Source organism: Panthera onca, chromosome E2, assembly GCF_046562875.1.
Source record: "Panthera onca isolate mPanOnc1 chromosome E2, mPanOnc1 haplotype 2, whole genome shotgun sequence".
Taxonomy (NCBI): Eukaryota; Metazoa; Chordata; class Mammalia; order Carnivora; family Felidae; genus Panthera; species Panthera onca.
The window spans coordinates 17,393,729-17,418,250 of record NC_138353.1 but is presented as its reverse complement, the minus strand read 5'-3'; the positions used below and the strand labels follow the sequence as shown (position 1 = coordinate 17,418,250).

Sequence of the window (24,522 nt, the reverse complement as noted above, 5' to 3'; positions counted from 1 at the left end):
CGACAGTGACACTGGCTGTTGGCAGGGAGCTCAGCAGGAACTAAAAACAGAGCACCTCTATACCAAAGCACCTCTACATGGCCTTCCAGCACTGCAGTCTCAGGGTAGCTGGATTTTTACATGGTAGCTGGCTTTCTTCAGAGTGTTCTAAGAGAACCAGGCAAAGCTGCATGGTCTTTTCTGACCTTAGAAGTCACATAGTGTCACTCTGCTGCTATCTCTTGATCTAAGTGAACACAAACCCACCCAGATTCAAGAGGAAGCCACATAGTTTCCAATTCTTGATGCAAGGAATGTGAAGGCTTTGGTGGTCAAGTTTTTAAAACAGTTTCACCTTGCTATACAGAACTTTTTTTTTTTTTGGTAATGTCTATACCCAACATGGGGCTGGAACTCACAACCCTGAGATCAAGAGTCACATCCTCTTCTGACTGAGTCAGCCAGGTTCCCCTATAGAAAACATTCTTTAAGGCACTAACTTGGGTCCTTTTCTCTCCTCATTCTACACATTCTTCTCTGATCTATTCTTGTGACTTTGATTGCCATCTACATGCAATTCCCAGGTCTATCTCCAGCCTAGATACTTTCCTGATGTACATAGTGGTTGCCAACAGGACAGCTCCCTGCTCCTGCATTAGATGTTGCTTAGATACCTTAAAGACCAGGCTGTGCCAGTGTAAGTTCCTGAGCCACAGAATCATGAAAAATAACAAAAAAATTATTGTTGCTTTTTTTTTAATGTCTATTTATTTTTGAGAGAGAGAGAGAGCATGAGCAGGGGAAAGGGAGAGAGAGAGAGGGAGACACAGAATCTGAAGCAGGCTACAGGCTCTGAGCTGTCAGCACAGAGTCCGATGTGGGGCTTGAACTCACGAACTATGAGGTCATGACCTGAGCTGAATTCAGATGCTCAACTGACTGAACCATCCAGGTGCCCCTAAAATTATTGTTGCTTTAAGCTACTAATTTTGGGTAATTTGTTATGCAGCAAAGGCTAACTGATACACGATTAAGGAAATGTTTCCTGTCTACCTGTGGGTTTTGCAAAAGGGACTATATGTTTTTCACAACATAAACAATCACAATGCCAGCACAGGGCCTGGCATATTGTATTCATTCACCCATCCATCTACTCATTCAATCATGTATTCATTTATTCATTCATTCAACACATATTTATTGAGATCCTGCCATGTTGCAGGAACCTTACTAGGTACTGTTGCTACGGCAGTACCAAAACAGACAAAGTCCCTGTCCTCATGGAGTTCACATAACTTAAAGCATTTATTTGGGGGAAAATAGCAGTTTGGAATCCCATTTTACATGCTATGACAAAATAGATTCCAATTGGATTTGAGCAATATGTGTGTGGGGTAATTGCATGAAAATGTAAAGGTTTTTAACAGCAAATACTGAATGACCTCCGTATGGAGAAAGATGTTCTGAACTTCAACATAGTGGGGGAACAGACCATCAAGGAAAAGACTGATGAATTTGGCTATACAAAGAGCTGAATATTTTATATGTCCAAAAAAGGCATAGGCAAAATTAAAGTAAATATGCATTAGAGAAGTATATTTGCAACAGAAGTGATAGGCAATTGATTAACACCCTTAATGAATGGAGATATTAACAAAGTAATGTGAAATTAACATGAAAAGCCAATAAATGAAAATGGGCATAGAATATGAAAAGACAATTTGTAAAAGAAATATCAATGGCCAAAAAAATCATGAAAGCCATGTTCACCCAAAAATGTTACTTAAAAATACTGGGACACCTCTTTTTTTTAAAGATTTTATTTTTTTAAGTAATCTGTATACCCAATGTGGGGCTCAAACTTAAAACCCCAAGATCAAGAGTCACATGCTCCACTGACTGAGCTAGCCAGGTGCCCTGAAGGACACCTTCTTTTGTCTGACAAATCAGCAAAGATGCTTAAACTATGGTTCCGCAAGGCTGAAGACAATTCAGGGCAATAAGAAATTCCATCCACCAAGGTTGGGATGTGAGTGGCAACAACCTTTCTGGAGAATGACAGAGATGAATCCAAAGCCTGAAAATATGGACATCTATTGATCCACCACTGACATTCCTAGGAATTTAGCCCCTGAAAATAATGACGGAAGTGGGTAAATATTTTACTGAAAGGATTTTCATGGCACCATATATATATATATATATATATATATATATATATATATATTTTATTATAAAAAAGAAAGAGGGGCGCATGGATGGCTTAGTCAGTTGAGCATCTGACTTTGGTTTGGGTCATGATCTCACAGTTTGGTTCATGAGTTCAAGCCTCACATTGGGCTCTCTGCTGCCAGCACAGAGCCTGCTCTGGATCCTCTGTCTCCCTCTCTCTCTGCCCCTCCCCAGCTCACACGTTTTTGTTTTTTGTTTTCTCTCTCTCAAAAATAAGTAAATATAAAAGAAGGAAGGAAGGAAGGAAAGAAAGGAAGAAAGAAAGAAAGACAGAAAGAAAGAAAGAAAGAAAGAAAGAAAGAAAGAAAGAAAGAAATTCTGTTCAAGCAGAATTTAACAACGTTATAGGAAGTGTTACAAATGCTCAAATATTAAAGGGTTCCTTGATAAAAGAAATGTGGATTTTGCTGGCTTAAACAAAGATGAGCTGCTTTATTATAAGAATTTTCATTAATATGATAGATTCCATGATAATATACAAGAGGAAATATCCTAGGCATTATTTTCTGAATTTATTTGGTCATGGAGCCTGTAACAGTTAGCTACTGCTGTGTAACAAACCACACCCAAATTTCGTGGCTCAAAACAATAACCATTTATTATTCTCACAAGTCTATGCTGAGTGGTTCTGCTGATCTGGGTCTGGCATAGTTGATCTTGGCTGAGCCTTCTTGTCGACCTGTTTTCATGGAGGAGCTAGAATCCAGACAGTGAAAGAGAGGGAAAACATAGGCTTCTTGAGGCCTAGGCTGGGAAGTATTACACTGTTCTTTCACCTCACTCTGTTGGTCAATGACAAGGCCAGTGTAGCTTCAAGGCGTTGGGAAATAGACTTCAGCCCTTGACATGAGAAGCTACAGAGTCAATTTGTACAAGGTAAGGGGGGAGGGGGGGCGGTGAGGAATGGAAAATAAGGCAGTTTTTGCAGTCTACCACAGAGCCCTTTCTTCATGCACTACATTAATTAAATTCAATAAAGCTAGCTGCTGTTAACTGAAGAACCTCCAAAACTCAGTGGCTTAATAAATTAATTTTTTTTTTTTTTAATTTTTTTTTTTTTTCAACGTTTATTTATTTTTGGGACAGAGAGAGACAGAGCATGAACGGGGGAGGGACAGAGAGAGAGGGAGACACAGAATCGGAAACAGGCTCCAGGCTCTGAGCCATCAGCCCAGAGCCTGACGCGGGGCTCGAACTCACGGACCGTGAGATCGTGACCTGGCTGAAGTCGGACGCTTAACCGACTGCGCCACCCAGGCGCCCCATTTAATTCACACCATAGTCCAATGCAAGTCAGTGGGGTCACTCTGCTCCACAGAGTCTTTTAGAGACCCAGCCTCTTTCCATCTTTTGTCTTGGCCCCCCTCTAGGTTCTCAGAGTCCTTCCTGTTGAGCCAGTGGGTATTTTTGTTTGTTGTTGTTTTTTTTAATGTTTGCTTATTTTTGAGAGAAAGAGACAGAATGCCAGTGGGTTAGGAGCAGAGAGAGGGAGACACAGAAGCAGAAGCCAGCTCCAGGCTCCGAGCTGTCAGCACAGAGCCTGAAGCAGGGCTCGAACTCACGAGCTGCGAGATCATGACCTGAGCCGAAGTTGGGTGCTCAACCGACTGAGCCACCCAGGCGCCCCTGTTTGTTTGGTTTTTAAGTAGGCTCCACACCCAACATAGGGCTTGAACTCATGACCCTGAGATCAAGGGGCACCTGGGTGGCTCAGTTTGTTGGGTGTCTGACTTCAGCTCAGGTCACAATCTCACAGCTTGTGAGTTTCAGCCCTACATCAGGCTCTGTGCCAACAGCTCAGAGCCTGCATCCTGCTTGGGATTCTTTGGCTCCCTTTCTCTCTGCCCCTCCCCCGCTCACGTTTTGTCTCTCTCCTTCAAAAATAGATAAACATTAAAAAAAATTAAAAAGAAAAAAAGAAGAGTCACATGGTCTAGGTCTCAGCCAGCCGGGAACCACCCCCCACCCCCAATGTGGGAGGTTTTTAAGGTCAGGCCTGGAGATTGAACACCACACATGCCATTGGCTAGAAGTCAGTTATAGGTCCATATAAAATTGCAAGGGACAATAGGAAATATAGTTCAGCTGTGTGTGAAAAAACAAAGGGAAGCAGTTTTGGTGAGCAATTAGCTAACCTCTGCCACACGTTTTGGGACATGCTATATCTGAAAATAAAGATGGGTTATGTTTGTTTCCTTGTTCATTGTCTGTCTCCCTCTATTAGGATATGACCATTACATCCCCATCACTTATCCAGGGGTATGGGCATGGATATAGTAAGCACTCAATGAACATATGTAGAATAAATGAATGAAAAAAATTCTAGTAATTTTCAGATGACGCAATATTTTGGACACACTAAAAATGATATTTTTAGGAACATGGGAATTGCTCAGGGTATAATGGGCACTGTGGATTAGATAGAATTTAATATAAGCCCTCTAACAGAACTCAGTAGGGCAGCAGAGGCTTAAATGAAATTAAGTGTTTTTTCTTTCCCATGGTAGCCTGATGTAAGTAGTCCTGGGCTGATAACAAAACTTAGTATCAGATACCCAGACAGCTTCAATCGATGGCCCTGCCATCCCTAGGGGAGTGCCCTGGCCTGCATGGTCCAAGATGGCTCCCACCACATCCACATTCCAGGCAGTGAGAAAGAGAAAGAGGAAATGAAAACTCACTCTGATGCTTCTTCAGAGCACAACCAAGAAATGAAATCCTATTTTAGTGTTTAATTTATTCTGCCTTATGGAGTATGACAGTCATCTCCTTGGTTACTTTTCAGGGCAAAAGCTGTTAGAGCTGATGTCTAACAACGAGGTCGGGTCACGGGTGAGCAATCGAAGGGAACATAGCTGCAAGCTCCAGGTTAATACAAGTTGTTTGCAAGTTGATGAGCAGGATGCAAATTGCATATGCAAATTTTTTACATTATTAGAAATATATAAAAATAATTCCAGGACAAAAAATCAAATGAGAAATATAACTACATAGAAGTTGTCTTTGAGGGGCATCTGGGTGGCTCAGTCGTTAAGCATCTGACTTCAGCTCAGGTCATGATCTCACAGTTCTTGAGCTTGAGTCCTACATCGGGTTGAGCTTCAGCCCCCCTTTGGGTGAGCCTGCTTCTCTCTCTCTCTCTCTCTCTCCCCCCCTTTCTCCCTCTGCCCCTCCTGGGATTCTCTCTCTCTCTCTCTCTCTGCCCCTTGCTCACTTGCAGCCTCCCCTCTCTTAAATAAATAAATAAATAAATAAAACAAAAAAATGTTGTCTTTGAAAAGTGGGTGAATTTTTCCTTTTAATTTTTCTCTTGCTGTATTTTATACATTTTCTACAATGGGCAGGCATGACCAGGTATTTTAAATATTTTTAATTATGAAATATAGCACACCTACAGACAGAGAAAAAATAAGGATGCACAGTGTACAGGATCATTTTAACGTGAACACCCAAGTATCAGAGTGATCAGGCTGGATAGGGGTGGAATGCCGGAGAAAGTACCTGCTTTAGCTGGAGCAGGAGGTAGGAGGGAATTACCAAGGAAAGCTTTAGGGAGGGGAGCCATCTGAACCATGAGGAAGCCTCAAAGATGAGGAAGGTTTGTTGTGCAACCATGAAAGCACCTACTCTATTGACTGGTTTTCATTCTAATGAGGAAGTCTGAATTATATAAATAATCCCCCAAAGGATGATGATGATGATGATGAATAGCTAAGAATTATTGACCATGTGTCCCATGCCTAGCTTTGAGCTGGGTGATGCTGGGGACATAGTGGTCCCTAAGATAGCCCTGCCCTCCATCATAAGGCCTTCAATCCAGTCCAGGAAACAAACATTGATCACTACTGATTTTAATTTGTTATGATGTCTGGGGAAAGAAGTTTGGGGAATCTTAGGAGCATATAACAGGCAACCTGCTCCAGTCTGCGATAGGGGAGGTCAAGAAAGACTTCTTTGATGAAGTGCAATCACCGAAACAACTCCAAAGCAAAAAGGGTAGGAGAGCAGTCCCTGGGTGGCTCAGTTGGTTAAGCATCCAACTCTTGGTTTTGGCTCAGGTCATGATCTCACGGTTTCATGGGTTCAAGCCCTATGTCGAGCTCTGTGCTGGCATTGTGGAGCTTGCTTGGGATCCTCTCTCTCCCTCTCTCTGCCCCTCCCCCACTCACACTGTCTCTGTCTCTCTCAAATAAACAAACAAACAAACTTAAAAAAAGGGGAGGGGTGGTACGAGAAACGTTCCTGCAGGGACACAGCCTATGCAAGAGCCTGGGAGCAGGGAGTCTGGGAAGAAGAGTGGGGATAGAGTGATGGTTAATTTTTTCTGTCTGGCATACAGAGTTCCTCCATATTTGCTGTGTCTGTGAGGGTGTTTCCAAGCAAGATTATCATCTGAATCAGTAGACTGACTAAAGCAAACTGCCCTCCCCAATGCTTGGAGGCATACTCTAAATCTTTGAGGGTCTGAATCCAGAGACTGCTGAAGGAATAAGTTGAGTTCTGCCTGACTGTGGCACTGGAACATTGGTCTTCTGCATTCAGACTGGGATTTATACCATTGGCTCCCCTGGTTTGTGGACCTCCAGACTTGGACCAGGACTTAAACCACTGGCTGTCCTGGGTCTCCAGCTTGTAGACAGCAGACTGTGGGACTTCTCAGCCACCGTAATAGTGTGCCGATTCCTTATAATAAATCTCTTTCTCCTATTTGTTCTATATATTCTGTTTCTCTGGAGAATCCTAATACACCATTAAACAAAGGGCAACGGAGGGACATTAGTCTGGATTAGTCATCACATAACTATTTGGCATCAACCATGCTTGGGTTTAGACTCTGCCATCCCCTCAGGCGGGTGACACCACCTCTCTGAAGCTCCACTTCCTCCTGCTCGTTCCTTCAGCAGAGTTGTGAGCAGCCCTCCAATACCTGCCTGCACAGCAGTTACCCCAGCTGGGTCATCAAGGCCTCAGGAGGTATTAGCTGGGTTATGGCTATTGTCCGTTTATTCACTGGTGGCATTGTAACACGAACATCGTTAAGGCAGCAAATTGTGAGGATTAAAAGCATGAGCTACAGAGCCAGCCTTCCTGAGTTCAGATCTTTTTTTTTTTTTTTTTTAAATAGGCTGTACACCCAGCGAGGCTTGAACTCACAACCCCAAGATCAAGAGTCACATGCTCTACCAACTGAGCCAGACAGGCACCCTGCTGAGTTCAAATCTTGACTCTGGCACTCACTAGCTGTGTGATCTTGGGCAAGTAATCCCATCTCTCCCCTCATTGACATGATATAGTAACACTTCTACCTGCATCAGTCAGAATAGGCTGGAATATGCTGTGGTAAGAAATGAGCCCTAGACCTTAGTGGACTAACTCCTCAAACTTTATTTCTTGCACATAGAAACAGGCATGTCCAGGGGCGCCTGGGTGGCGCAGTCGGTTAAGCGTCCGACTTCAGCCAGGTCACGATCTCGCGGTCCGTGAGTTCGAGCCCCGCGTCAGGCTCTGGGCTGATGGCTCGGAGCCTGGAGCCTGTTTCCGATTCTGTGTCTCCCTCTCTCTCTGCCCCTCCCCCGTTCATGCTCTGTCTCTCTCTGTCCCAAAAAATTAAAAAAAAAAAAAAGAAACAGGCATGTCCTCCATGCCATGGCTTAGTGACCCAGTTAGCTTCCTTCATGTGGCACCTCTGTGCTTGCCTGACTCCCAGTGTTGCCTAGGCAGGAGATGAGAGCATAGAGTATCCTGTATTGGCTTTTAGATTTATTTATTTATTATATTATTATTATTATTATTATTATTATTATTATTATTATTATTATTTTACATCAGACAGGTAATGTGCCAACATTGTAACAAGGTTTAAGGGTGGCTGGCACATGTCACATAACAGCATGAACATCCAATCATCACACCTATGAACTACAAAAGGATCTAAATGCTACATTTAAAAGTGACATTCCTGGGGCAGCTGGCTGGCTTAGTCTGTAGAGCATGTGAGTCTGTGCTGTTTGATCTCTGGGCCATGAGTACGAGTCCCACACTGGGTACAGAGATTACTTAAAAAATCAAATAAGGGGTGCCTGACTGGCTTAGTGGGTGGAGCACGTGACTCTTGATCTCAGGGATGTAAATTTAAGCCCCATGTTGGGTATAGAGATTACTTAAAAATAAAATCTTTAAATATTAAATAAAGGCACCTGGGTGGCTCAGTTGGTTAAGCATCCGACTCTTGATTTCGGCTCAGGTTGTAATCTCAAGGTCATGAGATCGGACTCTGCGTTCGGCTCCATGCTAACCATGGAGCCTGCTTGGGATTCTCTCTCTTCCACTCTCTCTGCCCTTCTCCCGCTTGCATTTTTTCTCTCTCTCTAAAAAATAAATAGGCATTTAAAGAAAATAAAAATAAATAAAACAAAATTAAAAAATAAGTAAAAGTGACACTCCCAATATTTCCATTCATATTTTATTGGCCAAAACAAGTCACAAAACCATGCCTGAGGTCAAAGAAATCTGGAAGATGGTGGAAGACTTTAGTAACGCTTGCTGTACTATCTCATTGATGGTGCTGAAATTCAATGAGAAAACTCACACAAAACATTTCATTCTTCAACAAACATTTACTGAGTACCAAAGACATGCCAGGCACTGTTCTAGGAACCAGGTACACAGCAGTGAGCAAGAGACAGAAATCCTTTGAGGAGCTAATATTCTAGTGGGAGAGAAAGACAAGGAACAGGATAAATAAGTAAACTATACACTATGTTAGCAGATGATAAATGATAAAGGCAGTGGGGGGTGGGATGGGGAGTGTGTGGGGGGGTGAAATCAGAGATCTGAAAGGACCTTCCTGAGACCACTATGTGTGCAGACTTGAGGCACTGAGAGGTGAGGCACTTAAGGTGCAGCTAGAGAGGGCGTTGGTAATGGGGTAGCAGCCCTCAAGTGCACCAGGGAACAGGCTGTTTGGATATGGCTGCACTCACTTGCCGAGCCTCCCTGTCTGTGTTCAGCTGGGAACATCCAGGGTAAGCTGTCAGTAGGGCTTCTTCTCACTTTCTTAAGAGAGGTAACAGGACAGATCACTAGCATGAGGACTTTGACTTTTACCAGGAGAGAGGTACAGCCAGAGGAGGACTCAGTCAGGAGGGCCCAGTCAGGTCAGGGCCTGACTCAGGGTGTCACAGGCTCCGTCTGGCTCTGGGTGGGATGCCCACTGTGAGGGCAGGCATGGGAGCAGGGAGCCTGGGGAGGGGCTACTGTGGTGACCAGGAAGGGGAGGGTGGAGGCCTAGCCAGGGCAGGGGCAGTGCAGGGGAAAAGAGTTTAGATTCTGTTGGTGGAGTCAACAAGGTTTCCTGACAGGTTGGAGTAGGTGTGAAAGAGAGGTCAGGGATGATCTGGGGGTGTCTAGTCTCAGTCACTGGAAGGACAGGGAAGGTGGGGAGGGAGTATATTTGGGAGGAAGTCAGAAGCTTAGTTTAGGATGTGTGCAGTTTGAGACAATTATAAGATAGCACCCATCCCCCCCCCCCCCGCCGAAGGTGAGTAGCATGCAGGTTGTAGGAGCCTGATGTCTGGGTTGAAGACAGAAATTTGGATATTAATAGCCTAGAGACGGATTTAAACCATGCATGTGGGGCAGATCCTCTATGACATGAGTGGGATCCAGAGGAGCAAGGCCTGAGACTTGGAATTTGCCAGGATTAAGAGGTCAGGGAGACAGACCTAGGTGACAACAAATGGGATAAGATGGCAGTGTGTGTTACAAGGAAGTATAAGTTACAAGCAGGTGACAGCAAGCCTCACCTAGTCATGGGTGGGGGTGGAGACTGGGAGTGCTTCCTAGAAGAGGTGACTCCTGAGCCGACACCAAAGCCTGAGTACATACATCACCGGGCAAAAAAGGCAGGAGTGTTCCAAGTAGAGGTCACAGCCCATGCAAAGGCTGGCAGCAAGTGAGCCGCTGGAGAGGGCAGAGAGCGGAAGCTTTCCAGTCTGGCAGGGAAGGGTGCGGTGAGAAGGGAATCCGGATTAGTCATCATCAAGTTTTGGCATTAGCCAAGCCCAGGTTCACACCTGGTCCTGCCATCCTCTGTGACCCGAGGCAAGTGACCCGGCCTCTATGTTCTCTCCAAGTTCCTGCCTCATAGGCAAGTCTTGTATAGCAATTCTTTGGCTTGGCTGCAACTGCATTTTTGTCTGTTGTGATCTTGTTATCTGAGATATTATCCTATTAATTACATTATTTATTTTATTTTTTTTTAGTAATCTCTACACCCAGTGTGGGGCTCAAACTCATGACCCCGAGATCAAGAGTTACAGGCTCTTCCAACTCAGCCAGCTAGGCGCCCCAATATTAATTATATTACAGAAGAGTCAAATACATTAAGGTAGTGGTTAAGGTTACAGGCTAGGGAGTTTATGCTCAGTTTATTTCTTTGTAAAATGGAAATACTGAATTCACCCATTCCATAGGACTGTTATGAAGGCATATGAAGATATACATAAAGTGCTTAGGAGAGTGCTTGGCCTGTATTTTTATCAGTGTTGTCTAAAGATGAGTCAGTCAACCACCTGAGGAATCCAGGTGGGCTACAGGAGGGAACAGCATGGGTACAGACACACAAAATTACTCTTTACTAAGCGTTTAGCCACTTAATTCCGAAGGGAGCTTGGGAACACTTTTACTCATTTTAAAGATTAAAGATTTAAAATCATTAAAGATTTTAAAGATTAAAAAAATCCTTAAAAAAAATAAAATCCTTGCTCAGAGCCCAAAGGATCCGTTAGGAAATGGCAGAGTCAGGATTCAAACTCAAGCTAAGCCAGACTCCAGGGGAGATTCTAAACGCTAGACTTGGGATTAAATTCCATCTGAGTAGCCCTGAAATTTGGAGGTTGGAGCCTGAGAAAGGTCACCAAAGGAGACTTCAGTCGCTATTTTCCCGGCCAGCTTCTGCATTCCCCCCACCTCTCACTCTTAACCCGCTCTTGGGAACATCTAGTCTCAAAAGCCAAGACGTGGCCAGAGGGACTCTTCCTGTGCCCGGGCCCCTCTTTAGAGATGGGAAGAATGAGGCGACACTTGGTGACCGTGACTCGGGATAAGAGGGTGCGGGGTTGGAGGAGGCAGAGGCAGCTTTTGCAGGCGGCAAAGTCCTACCCGCACGACTGACCGCCATCCGGGCTGCTGCAGGGTCCCGGGCGAGCCTTAAGCCCCTACCCCAAATGCGGGCGCTTGTCCCCGGGCTGTGGGCCATACAAAACTCAGGGTCTCCGGATGTTTTGTCGCGACAAGGCTAGGAGCCGAGTGCTAGAGTCCCTTTTCCAGCGGACCGAAAATCGCACCCGTGGCCGCGTGGAGGCTGGCTTTGGGGCGAAAACTCACACTGCAACACTAGGGTGTGATCTCGGGCACGGTGACTGCAATCCCCCCGGATTTCTTCAACAGAGCCGGAGACTAGGGTAAGACCTCAGAGCTGTGAAGCCAGGGCGGGGACGGAACCCACCGTCCTGGAAACCAGCAGGGCGGAGCTGTGGCCGCCGCCTCTCGTTACGTGAGGCGGATCCGGATCACGCACGCGCAGCTTCAATGCCGGCGCTAGGACCGCGCGGATGCATGCTTGGCCACGCCGCAGTGCTTAACCCGGTCCAGGCCGCCTGAGTCACGAGCCCCGCCCTACGGAGCCGGACGCGGCCGGAGGCCCGGGAGCAGCACAGGCGAACGGACCCGCGGACGTGTGAGCTAGGCGGTGAGCGCCCGATTTGGATTATCCCTGTGCTCTGTAATCCCGGCCCTTGCGGCCCCAGATTCCACGAGACCCTTAAATCTCGGCCTCAGGGGTCTCCCAGACCCATGATCTCAAACTTGAAGCCCCAGTCTGTCCGATCCCTATCCCGCCCCGGGGACTTTTCCACCCTCAGTTTTAGGATCTAAAATACGAGCCCTTGGATTTGAGAGGTACCCCACAAATTCTGATCAGGGTGGGATCTCCAGAACCACGATCCTTACTTAGATCCGTGCTCCCAATTCTAATGGGAACCCTGTTATCCCGGGCCCCGGGATTCACATCCACAATTTTGACCCGAGCCCACAGAACCAGCGGTGACACTGTAATCCCTCTCCTGGGAATACCTAAACCCTCAAGCGCACATTCTGGATTTCCTAAACCCTGACCCGGAAGCCTCCGGGTCGGGAATCTCTGATCCGCGCCCCTGACCCGCCCAAGATCCCGAAGTCCAGTTCTGAGGCTCAAGTCTCAGATTCGAGTGGCCAGACACGTCAAACTTGTGGCCCTCATCTTGAGAACCCCACCAGAACCGGGACCTCTACCCTTAATGATGCCTATGCATAGACTCAGTCCAGGGTGCTTCAAGCCAGACAGAGATCCTTTAGACCCCGAGGGGATTTCAAGATCCTCCTTCCCTATCCCACTCCTCCGAGAACTACCTTCCTCCGGAAGCCCAGACCCCATCCCAAATGGACCTTCAAGTCCCAGCGGGAGGATAAGTTCCCGCCCGGAGGCCTCATATTACTACCCCAAGTGCAGCTGCCAGAAATGCCTATTTTTATGGGGAGGGAGCGGGCTCAATGGAGATGCGGCCTTTTGACCCCTTTTTTCTCCCTCAGGAATCTAAATTCGCAGCCATGTTCCTGGTTAACTCGTTCTTGAAGGGAGGCGGCGGCGGGGGAGGTGGGGGCCTGGGCGGAGGCCTGGGGAATGTGATCGGAGGCCTGATCAGCGGGGCCGGAGGAGGAGGCGGCGGCGGCGGCGGCGGAGGAGGCGGAGGCGGAGGCGGTGGCGGAACTGCCATGCGCATCCTGGGCGGGGTTATTAGTGCCATCAGGTAAGGGGGGGGCCTGAGGAGGGGAGGGGCCTGGCGGAGGAGCATGTCCCACCGGCCTAGATTGAGGTAGTCTGGGGACTGATCTGCATCCTTAATTAGGCTGGGCGGGGCCTGGGCTGGGGTTAGAGGAGGGCCCCTCCCGAGGGGGCGGGCCGTAGTGAGGCTAATGGCAGTTCAGGAGGCGGGGCTTGGCATGGGCGGAGTCTGACAGTTGAGGGGATACTGTGATGGGACGCGGCTGGGTTTTGGGCGGTGGGGCTTAGTGGGTCTGGGCGAGGCCCGCTTCCCGCTAGCCTGGAAACGAACGTTAAGAGGGTGGAGCCAATGAGGCTGGGAGTGGCTTCATGGGGGCAAGGCTTGTCTTAGGGTTGAGGCAAGGCCGTCGTAGGTGTGTCAGTGAGGAAGTAGACGCAGAAGAGGCCGAGGTCTGATGGGATAGGGGAAATGTTCTTGAAGGGGCCGGGTCCGTCTGGGAACTGGCTGGATTAAAACAGAAATACGTCCTGGTGGAGGTAGAGCAGGTTGTCGTTAGGTACCATTAGGCCCCTAACCTTGGCCACCCCTCGAAGGGGTGGGAACTCGTGGAGCTGGGGTGGGATGTTGGGAAGACACGGGGTTTTAGGAAGCCAGGGGATGGAGTAGGTTCCTAGACAGAAAGGACCTGAGGAGGTTGGCTAACCCGGGAAGCTGGGTTAGCGCTTCTATGAAGCAGCCCTCAAAGGGGCTGGGTCTATTGAGGTATCTGCTATAGGGCAGTGTGCTCTGGCAGGAGCAGGACCTACTGTGGGGGGCGGGCCTGTAGGTTTCCTGCCAGGTGCAACCAGGGTAGCAAAGATAGGGGTAGATGAAGACAAGGACAGATGAGGCAGGCAGAGGGGGCAGGTATGGAGAGTGGTGGTAGGGAGGTTGAAGGGTTGGGGCGTGGGGTCTGGCACTGTCTATGGAGGCCCCGCCCCCTGGTGCTAACTCCCTTACTCCTCTCTCCAGTGAGGCAGCTGCACAATACAACCCAGAGCCTCCGGTAAGCCACCCTCCACAATCAAAGACCTTGCTTCTCACTCCAAGGCCTTTTTCATCACCCATCCTTGTCCCCTTTGTCTTATAAAATTCTTCTCATTTAGTTTCTCCCTTGTTGTGTCCCCGAATTTAGTCATGGGTCTTAGCTATATCCACTCCCTCTTCACTGACCACCTCTCATTCCTTTGATCATCCAGTCACCCAGCCCACTCTGACTTTCCCACCTAGGGCTGTTCTGGCCAGGGCACCCCTCCCCCACTTGCTCTGAGATCTCCTCCCTCTACAGCCTCCACGCACCCATTACTCCAACATTGAGGCCAATGAGAGTGAGGAGGTCCGGCAGTTCCGGAGGCTCTTTGCCCAGCTGGCTGGAGATGTAAGTAACCCTGGGCTCCCATCCTTGTCCTAACTTCCATGCCTTCCTTTGGGCTGCCCTTGCATGCACACTCAACAACTGCAATATCCAAAGAATCCCCATTCTGCCTCATGACACTCTTCCCTTTTAACCATCCCCGGCTTCTCCCTACAGGACATGGAGGTCAGTGCTACAGAACTCATGAACATTCTCAACAAGGTCGTAACCCGACGTGAGTGATTGGGGTCAACACACAGGGCAGGTTTAAAGTCATGGGTGCTGGCTGGGGTAGCTGTGTCCTCTGGCCTCTGACTTTCAACCTGTCTCCCACAGACCCTGATCTGAAAACTGATGGTTTTGGCATTGACACATGTCGCAGCATGGTGGCCGTGATGGATGTATCCTTGGGGCAATCTAGAGGAAGTTTTGGATGAAGAAGGAGTTTTGTGGGAGCACAGTTGGGACAGTCAGGGTGTAGCTTTCATACCCACAATGTGGACATGCATATATATCAGAACACACATCCACTACCACACATCCAGACATGTGGCAATAAATAGTAACATCACCTGTCACAGCTGGCACTTCACAGCCATCCTGTTAAACAGGCAGAATTGTTATAGTCCATTTTATAGATGAAGAAACTGAGACTCAGAGAGAGGCAATCATTTGTCTGAAGTTATAAGTAAAGGGTAAGTGCCAGGATAGGAATTTGGACTCAGGTCTTTTAGGCTTGAGGACCCAAGCTTATTTCTTGCCTTCCTGCCTTCCTTCCTTTTTTCATTTTTATTTATTTTAGACAGAGAGAGAGAGAGCAGAGGAGATGGACAGAGGGAGAGAGAAAATCCCAAGCAGACTCTGCACTCAGTGCATAGCCTGGGATTGTGACCTGAGCCAAAACCAAGAGTCAGACATTCAACTGATTGAGCCACCCAGGCGCCCCTCTTTTTTTTTTTTTTTTAAAGTAAGCACTATACCCAGTGTGGGGCTTGAACTCATGACTCTGAGATCAAGAGTAGCATGCTCTACCGACTGAGCCAGCCAGGTGTCCCAAGAACCCAAGCTTATAACTGTTACAGTTGTGCCCATATATATGTACATGTATACAAGGGCATACCCGTATACATGAAGATATGTGAAGGCATGGTCACAGGAACACATGCATGTTTACACATGGGCCAGTCATTAGCTGATCTTGGATATGTGCACGCTCAGCACATAGGGAAAATGTAGACACACATATTGTCATGTGATCACATACATGTGTTGCACAGTTACATAATCTTGGCTGTGCCATTTAACAAGGTTACTGAGCCTCTCTGTGCCTCAGTCTGCTTGTCTATAAAATGAGGTAAATGATTATGGTGACACCTGATTTGGAGCGCCACCCAAAGGTTTAGCACACTGCATAGCACTTAGTACTAAATGTTCTGTACACATTAGCTGCTACTGTGATCTTCTGTAGATTTTCATCTCTGAATCTGTTTCTTTCTCTGTGACTGGGGAATAATACTGGTAGGCCAGTGTCTTAAGAATTTAGTGAGAAAAGTAATGTTCCTGAGAAGCTTAGCACTGCCTGGCATGTGTTAGGTAACTTGATAAAGTCTTGGCTGTCATTGTTATTGAGAGTTTATCAAATACTAGCCTCTGAGCTAAGGGCTTTATCTCATTCTGTTTTTATCACAAACCCAGCGGGTGTTCATTATCACCTTTCCTTAGAATTCTAAGACCCTTGTTTTTCACGTCCTGACATTTATGAAATTGAATTGCTATTACGAATTTTATAAATGAGGAGTTAGCAACTATTTTCAGGTAAGGAATTTATAGTTTAGAGAAGTTCAATATAATTCCCCATGGTTATGTTTAAATTAGAAATATAGGGGCACCTGGCTAGATCAGTTAGTGGAGCATGTGACTTTTGATCTTGGGGTTGTAAATTCGAGCCCCATGTTAGGTGTAGAGATTACTTAAAAGTAAAATCTTGAGGCACCTGGGTGGCTCAGTTGGTTAAGTGTCTGACTTGCTCAGATCATGATCTCACAATTTGTGAGTTCGAGCCCCATGTCGGGCTCTGTGCTAACAGCTCAGAGTCTGGAGCCTTCTTCAGATTCTGTGTCTCCCTCCCTCTGCCCCTCCCCCACTCACATTCTGTTTCTGTCTCTCTCTCTCTCAAAAAAAAAAAAATAAAATAAAAAATAAAATCTTAAAAATTTATGAACTAAACTACGTATGGATAAAAAGAAAAGTAAAACCATATCCAAGGTGACATGACTGGGGTGGGATGGGAGCTAGGGTTTTAGCCCAGGTCCCCCTGCTTGGTCATTATTCCATGGCATACAGTGCATGCCTCTGGGTACAACCATCACACTATTCTTAACACCCTTCTACCAGAGTGACACCACAGGCAAGCTGGGCTTCCAGGAATTCAAGTACTTGTGGAACAACATCAAAAAGTGGCAGGTGCGTGGTAACCTCACACTCCTAGCATAGAGACCCTCAAGCCATGAAGATGCCATGCCCCACAATGTTCAGTTGACTTCTTCCCTCCCTGTCCCCACAGGCCATATATAAACAGTTTGATGTTGACCGTTCAGGTACCATTGGCAGCAGTGAACTCCCAGCAGCCTTTGAGGCAGCAGGTACGGCTGGCAGGGACATGGTTGGACTGGGTGGGGGGATGGGTAAAACAGCCCCTAGTGCGCTGGTCTGAGGGTGAGTCCCAGGGGTGGGAGTGGGTTGGGCCTTGTGGGCCTCACACCTGAGAAATGAAACCATTCTCAGGGTTCCACCTGAATGAACATCTCTACAACATGATCATCCGGCGCTACTCAGATGAAGGAGGGAACATGGATTTTGACAACTTCATCAGCTGCCTGGTCAGGCTGGATGCTATGTTCCGTGAGTGATATACCCCAGCTCTCTTCCTGGGTGGGGATTTGTTCTACCTCCTATGGGCGAGGTCTTCTCTGAGTCTGGCCCTGAGGCAAGCAGCTCCAGTGAGCGAAACACCCCCAGTTCCCACCCTCACGTCACTCACAGTCCACTGGAGGAGAGGCAAATCACCAGACAGTGACAGCTCAGAATGGTTACATTTGGGGTAGGGAAGCTCAGGGCAGAGTGATCGAGCATGAGAGGAGAAGCTCAGGGCCAAGTGGGTTTAGATTTATGAATGGGGAAGCCCAGTGGACTATTTGAACCTAGGAGGTACCCGATGCAGACTAAGGGATCAAGAGAGCTTCCTGGAGAAAGACACATGTGAATTGGGGCCTGAGGAACGAGGAATAACTCTAGGGGTAGAGGGGAGACAAGTGTTGCTCTTGGAATAACTCATGCGAAGGCCAACAAGGGAAGGTGCTTTTGGTGTTTTTTGTTGAATTCCATTCTCAATGCTGGAAAGGGGGTAGGGTGCAGAGACAAAGGCTGGGAGGGGTTAGCAGGGGCTAGATTGTGAGGGCTCTTATGACCATGATTGCATTGAATCCTTAAGACTACCCTGAGAAATGGGAGTTACTGGCCCCATTTTCTGGAGGAGGAACCTGGGGTTCAAGGAGGCAAAACTGCTTGCTCACAGCCACTCAGCTAGGAAGTTGCAAAGCCAGAATTTGAACTTGGATCTGAGAGAACTGAGTGAAAGGAAGTAGAGCAGTGGGCATGGTCAGGCCACGCAGGGCTGTGAGTGTCACGTTCAGGGGGTGTTCAGACATTACTGGGGGGCATTGGAGAGCTGTAACAGGTTCTAGACAGAGGAAGGACAGGGCCAGATTTGGTTTTAGGAAGATCCTCTAGCCTCATGGGAGCCCAGGAAGGGCAAAGCAGTAAAACCTTGGGCAGAGAAAAAGGGGCAGGTATGTCAGGGACATGAAGGGGAAGGTGGGAATGGACAATGAGGGCAGATGATTCCAAAAGTCACATATGAGAAGGCTTAAGAAGTGGCTATTGGCAATAGTAACTGTAGTGAGTGCAGTGTCTGGGATACTACGTGTGTGGACACCTGAGGGTATCACTGAGTGGTGAATGAGAGAGGGAGCACGGACAGTGTAGGCTCAGGACTGCTTAGGTTTGGCTATGGGTGGGGAACACGAGTCAGGTTTCAGGGCAGGAGTGGGGACCATACCAGACTGTAAGAGCAGGAAGAGGAGGAGAGCTAGGCCCTTAGAGGTTTATGCAAGGCTGGGGCTTGGGCAGAGGTGGGGCACAGGTCATATGGAGGCCATTATTGAGGGGGCTCACCGCCTGGGTTCCAATCCTGATGTTCCTAGGGTGCATTACTTCACATCTCTGGCCCTGTTTGAAAATGACAATCTGGGCGCCTGGGTGGTTCAGTCAGTTGGGCATCTGACTTTGGCTCATCATGATCTCTGGGTTGGTGACTTTGAGCCCCACATCAGGCTCTCTGCTGTCAGCCTGTCAGTGCAGAGCCTGCTTTTGAATCCTCTGTCCTTCCTCCACTCATGCTCTTTCTCTCAAAAAATAAAACATAAAAAAAATGACACCTCACAAAATTTAATTAAATGAATTAATACATGGAAAGCACTTTATGCAGTGCTTGGCACAGAGTAAGAACTCAATAAGTGCTTGCCATTATTTTTTTCGTGTGTGTGTGTGTGTGTGTGTGTATTATTGAGTAAATGACATCCAGTGTGGGGGCTTGAACTCATGCCCCTGAAATGCTGCAGTCAAGAGTCAAATCCTCCACCAACTGAACCAGCCAGGTGCCCCAAGTGCTAGTATCATCTCATATATTAGTATATTTTTATCCTTTTTTTAAAGATTTTGTTATTTTTCTAATGTTTATTTACTTTTTGAGAGAGAGAGAGAGCAAGAGAGCATGCAAGTGGGGGAGGGGCAGAGAGAGAAGGAGACAGATAATCTGAAGTAGGCTCCGCACTTATCAGCGCAGAGCCTGACTCAGGGCTCCAGCTCACGAGCCGTGAGAGCATGACCCGAGCCAAACACAACTGACTGAGCCACCCAGCCACTCCTAAGATTTTATTTTTTACTTATTTATTTTTTTAATTTTTTTCTTAATGTTTTTATTTATTTTTGAGACAGAGAGAGACAGAGCATGAGCAGGGAAGGGGCAGAGAGAGAGGGAGACACAGAATCGGAAGCAGGCTCCAGGCTCTGAGCCATCAGCACAGAGCTCGATATGGGGCTCGAACTCACAGACTGTGAGATCATGACCTGAGCCGAAGTCGGACGCTCAACTGACTGAGCCACCCAGGCGCCCCACCTAAGATTTTATTTTTAAGTTATCTCCACACCCAACATGGGGCTCGAACTCAGAATGCCAAGATCAAGAGTCGCATGCTCTACTGACCGACCCAGGCTGTATATTTTTATCCTAAAAGCCAAATCCCCATCCCTTTCCTTCTCTAGGTGCCTTCAAATCTCTTGACAAGGATGGCACTGGACAAATTCAAGTGAACATCCAGGAGGTAAGAACCTCCATTCTGGGATGTGGGTGTCTGGCAGGGGACTCCCTCCTCTCAACCCCATGTACCAGCTCTGAGCTTGGACTCCCGCCCTCCTATTTTCCCAACAACCCCAGGGTCAAAGCAGAGAATGTGTCTGCTAGTATTCCGTTCTCTGCTCCTCACTCTGCCTTTCTCTCCCCAGTGGCTGCAGCTGACGATGTATTCCTGAATGAGAACCCCAGACCTGCCCCCTCATTGCCTTGCTATAGGAGTCCCCTTGGATTCTTCGGTCTCTCCCAGGGCTGAGCCAGTCTGCAGTGTCGCCTTCATGGGTCCTACTGGCCCACAGGTCTTTCGGTTCCCCCAGCCCTTGGCACTTGGCTTTTCAGTCAACAGCCAGGGCCCGACATGCCCCGACGTGCCATGCCCTGAGTTACCCCTGGCTCTGAGACACTCTAACACACCCTGCTCCAAGGGTTACCCCACGCCCAGCACACCCATCCCACACCCACTCCATAACCCCTCTCATGTACATGTGCCAAACCCAACAGTTATGTTGCTTCCACACCCCAAGGGCCCTTCCCTCAGTTCTGGGAGGCTCCCTCCAGTCCTTATACACTCTGGCACACCTGTTCACAGTTACTACCCCGGCCGAACTCCAGGCCATAATAGGCCCAGGCGCCCCTGTGCCTTTGTCTCTACTCTGCTCTCAGCCTGCCAGGCCCAGGAGGAAATAAAAGCACCCCAGTTGCTGCTGTCTCTGAGATCTTCCTCCTGTTTTGAGAGTTGAGTGGTGGCTCTGTCTCTATCAGGGGCAGAGGGAAGTCTAGGTCCTAGGAGGCAGGGGTGGTTTTGTCTGTCTCCCATGTCTGTCCCCAGGCCTGGATCTGCATGTTTCCTAGTCCTTTTCTTATCTATGTCTTTTTTCTCATACTGGATTCTAGTTGAGTCGGAGCCTCATTCTTGCTGAGATCTCTCACAGATCCTGTGGAGACTGAGACTGGGACCCATAAGCCTGGGCAATCTCTGCTTCTGCTGCAAGAGCCAGGCTCTTGGGAGGTCTCAGTACCACCCCTGGCTCTGTCCCCCAAGGCCATGTTTGCCCCCTCTCTGCTCTGTCCTGAGTGAGTCTGCCCTCAGTTGCCTCTGCCTCTGTTGTGTCATGGGCCAAACTCAGTATCTTCCTTCCCACCCTCAAGCCTCTGCAGGGAGAGGGACTGCCATCCCAGAGTCCAGAGGCCCTGTCGAACAGGGGACACAACCCCAGACTCCCAGGTCCGGAGAGGCAGCCCAGGGGTGCTGTTTGGGGTCCCCAGCCCCTCAGGAGGGCTGAGAGACAGCGACATCATAGGAGTAGGCTTGTAGTAGCAGTAATCCTCTAGCTGGGACAATGTGCTGTCCATAGTGTAGAGATTCCTTGCTGGTGGGAAAATGGGTATGGGGGGCATACAAACAGAGGCCACGGTTGGGCTGGGTTCCCCAAGAAGCCAGCACATTTATTGATGCTTGTTCAGGTCCTGCAGGCTTCTTGTCTCACTTGTTGTGAGGGAAGGAGGCCCAGCCAAGGCAGTACAGGCTATAGACGGTGCCTAGAGAGGGAGTATGGTGACAAAGAGTGAGATCCTAATTGCTTCCCTGAACCCCATCTCAGGCTTTGAAGGCCCTGTGTAGGCTCCTTATCACCAGCCTGGATCCTATCCCCAGATCAGGCTCCAGCTCCCTTCCTAAACTGCACTTCAGGTACAGAATCCCCTAGCCTTGATCCAGACCAGGCTTCCAGCTTTCTCCACAATTCCTGCCTTGCCCCCCCCCCCCCCCCACCCACTCCTGGGACAGGAGCCCAAGCTCTAGGTGCTACCTTCCTATATGCCAGCGTGGACTCCTGGACAATCCCCAAACCTGGCCAGCCCAGAACCCAATCCCCCTCCCTAAGCCCCTGCCCAGTCACTAGCCCTCTCCCCAGACCTCAGCCCAGAAACCAGCCCGTTTCTCACTCCAGCTCGAGCCCCGCGCTCCCCCCCGCCCCCCATCCCTCCTTGCGCAGTTCAGGCCCACAAGGCCCTGCACTCACCCCCTAGACACAGGCCCATGGTCAGTCGATACAGGATGTTGTCTGTTGCCCCGCCCTTCAAGTGTACTGGGAGGTCATTGTCCGCCTGGGTGGTGGGAGCGACCAATGAGAAAGGGGTGCACGTTGCTCTGTGGACTGTATTCCCCGTCTGCCCCTACTCGGCTCAAGGACCGAGCTTGGGGGTCAGGGTTCTTCCCTTCGCCCGCCCCCGCTCCGCCTACCTGGAAGACTTTCTGTTTCTCAGCCACTCGGTTCTCAAAGCGGTTCCGGGCGGTTGAGCTGAAAGAGCGAACCAGTGCTTGGGAGACCTGGCAGGGGAGGGAGTGGATGGGTATTGGAAACACCTGAAAGGGCGCCCCGAAGGGGTCCAGCTGTTGGGTGGTGGGGTGAAGAGTCGGGCTTTCAAGAGGCCCGACACTGGGACGGCTCTATTCCTTGCGAGAGTCTCAAAAGCTAGATCCGAACCGCCAGCACGAGGAAAGGAAGGGGTCCCGTCAAGAAAGCCCAGAAAAAAGGGCTCGCGCCTAGAGGGTCTGACTGAGAGGTTTCCGGATTGTTTAGAGGGTCCTGGAAGAGGGGGGAGGGGGGCAGATGGGAGACTTGTATTGCGTGTCCAAGTCCGGGGGTGTTTTTGGGGGCGAGGGTTTCCTGGATTAATGGGAGGAGCCCAGGTCCCAGGAATGATCCACTCCTGGATCTGGGTGCCTAGTGGGGATTCCATACTGCCTAAGAAGTGAGGGGGAGGGGAAGCGGTGTTAAGTTCCCAGGGCCTAGGTCCGAGATGTTAAAGGAAGCCTAGATGAAGGAAAGAAGCTCAAACGGGGGCATTGGGCCATGTTGGGGGTTCCCGGTTGTCTCAGAACCCCTTGGATTAGAAGGGGGGGGGGGGGTTGAGGGTCCCAGACTGTTTAGGAGGTAGTCCCAAAATCTGAAGGGGGCTCACGTTCCAAGGCCCCAGATCCCGGGATGTTCAGTGAGTCTCGTTATAGGGGCGAGGGCTTCCGGGTTGGGGTCCCCGGCCCAGCTCTTGGGGGCCCTCACCCGCAGGGCCCTCATTTTGCGTCCTCCTCTTCGGCCGGAGTCACCTCCCCTCTCAGCCCAAGGACACACAGGGCCCTCCCCTCCCCGGGAATTGCAGGCCACGCCCTCGGCACGCCGCGGGACAGCTGGTCCCGGGGTCAGAGGTGGCAGGCGGGGTGTGGGAGAAGTCGAACAAATCCGGCAGCCAGATTCGAATTTGTCCAACAGACGGTCGGAGAAGAGGCTCCAATCCCGCCCCGTACCAAAATGTTTAAAGCATTCTCTGTTCCTTGGAATTTCTACTGGTCCAAGTGGAGAGGAAAACGGAATGTGTTTTTGGTTTGTTTCTTCGGAGATACTCGTCCAGGGCAAGTGCAATTCCTTCCCCAGGGTCTCTCAGATCCATCCTAAGTGGGTGATGGCACCTCAGAGCCTTACTTAGCGTATCTGTAAAATGGGGACTAAGTCTGGATCTTCCTCAAAGGTTTGTCAAGATCATTAAATGAACTCCTAGAACAGCGTAACTGAGCTAACAGTTATAATTGAGGTCATAACTTGCAAAATTATTGCATAACTGGACTAATAACTATTGCACAGAAACAAATAAGACCTTACTCTTACTGTTTTCTAGCGGTAAACTTGTTAAAAAATTTAACCTCGTAAATTTGAAGATCTGAAAGACTTTCATTAAACGATTCATGAATTGGGCAGCATCCTAACAGGTTTATGTATCAAATATTTTTATACTTAGCTAATTTTCATTTTACCATGGAAAATTTCAAACAGAAAAAAGCAGAGAGAAAGGTACAATGAACCTCCATCTTGGACCCATCACCTGCTTCAACAATTACCACCATTATGTTTTTCTTGTATTTGCCCCATTCACCTCCTTTTTTTCCTTTCTTGAAGTATTTTAAAGCAAATTTCAAGATTCAAGATCATATTTCATATTTACATATGCATCTCTAGAGAACAGCTAAGGGCTTGAAAAAAAGGAAAAACCTGACAATCCACAATTTATGGGTTGAATGTTGGATTAGGAAAAATCATTTAAATTGTTTTCTTTTTATTTGTGGGACTGTGGGTAAATTTTCAAAAAGGTCTGTGGATTAGACAATAATATTGTGTCAGTGTTAATTTCCTGATTTTGATAATTGTGCAGCAGTTATAGGATGTCCTTGTTTTTAGGAAATACATGCTGAAGTATTTGGGAGTAAAGGGTTTCATATCTAACTTATTACCCTAAGATGGTTAAGAAGCAAATTATATGTCTATATTCATATCTATTTGACCCTGATGTGCTGCCAGAGTTAAGTACAGTTGCCCTAATGGTTTTAGTCATTGATGAAGTTTTGGGGTGATGGTGGGGTGGTCCAGAGCCAACGACCAACAAAGAATTCTTGAAGACATCTTTCCTGCCAAAAAAGGTGATCGTAATAAAGCATGGGGACAGGACCCATAGGTAGGAAGAGCTGAACTGGGGTTGTGACAGGTAAGTCATTATATACCCTCAGGTTGGGAGGGGGTCAGAGATAGAGTAAGTTTCTAAGGAATTTTGGAAGCAAGGTTTCCAGGACCTTGAGG

General features: G+C 48.2%; 2 protein-coding genes and 1 non-coding gene across 4 annotated transcripts; 1 reads left to right on the top strand and 2 right to left on the bottom strand.

Annotated features, from left to right (window-relative positions):
* Positions 1-8,034: 8,034 nt before the first annotated feature.
* Positions 8,035-8,142, bottom strand: LOC132691387 (small nucleolar RNA U13). Its single transcript, XR_009615736.1, has one exon. It is a non-coding gene; the product is annotated as a small nucleolar RNA U13 (small nucleolar RNA).
* Positions 8,143-11,831: 3,689 nt separating this feature from the next.
* On the top strand, positions 11,832-20,611 carry CAPNS1 (calpain small subunit 1). 2 transcript variants are annotated; one of them, XM_060652211.3, is made up of 11 exons: positions 11,832-11,962; positions 12,841-13,058; positions 14,046-14,079; positions 14,362-14,451; positions 14,605-14,662; positions 14,764-14,828; positions 16,822-16,890; positions 16,991-17,069; positions 17,212-17,328; positions 19,810-19,868; positions 20,050-20,611. In XM_060652211.3, exons 2-11 carry the CDS (start codon positions 12,859-12,861, stop codon positions 20,074-20,076), a joined length of 798 nt encoding a protein of 265 aa, XP_060508194.1. In that variant the 5' UTR covers positions 11,832-11,962; positions 12,841-12,858; the 3' UTR covers positions 20,077-20,611. The 2 variants fall into 2 exon arrangements, with proteins under 2 accessions (XP_060508194.1, XP_060508195.1); XM_060652212.3 differs by lacking the exons at positions 11,832-11,962; positions 12,841-13,058 and adding an exon at positions 13,160-13,483.
* Positions 20,612-21,318: 707 nt separating this feature from the next.
* On the bottom strand, positions 21,319-23,058 carry COX7A1 (cytochrome c oxidase subunit 7A1). Its single transcript, XM_060652256.2, has 4 exons — positions 22,960-23,058; positions 22,140-22,226; positions 21,919-22,003; positions 21,319-21,436 (listed from the first exon to the last, which is right to left on the bottom strand). Exons 1-4 carry the CDS (start codon positions 22,972-22,974, stop codon positions 21,381-21,383), a joined length of 243 nt encoding a protein of 80 aa, XP_060508239.1. The 5' UTR covers positions 22,975-23,058; the 3' UTR covers positions 21,319-21,380.
* Between the last annotated feature and the right edge of the window lie 1,464 nt (positions 23,059-24,522).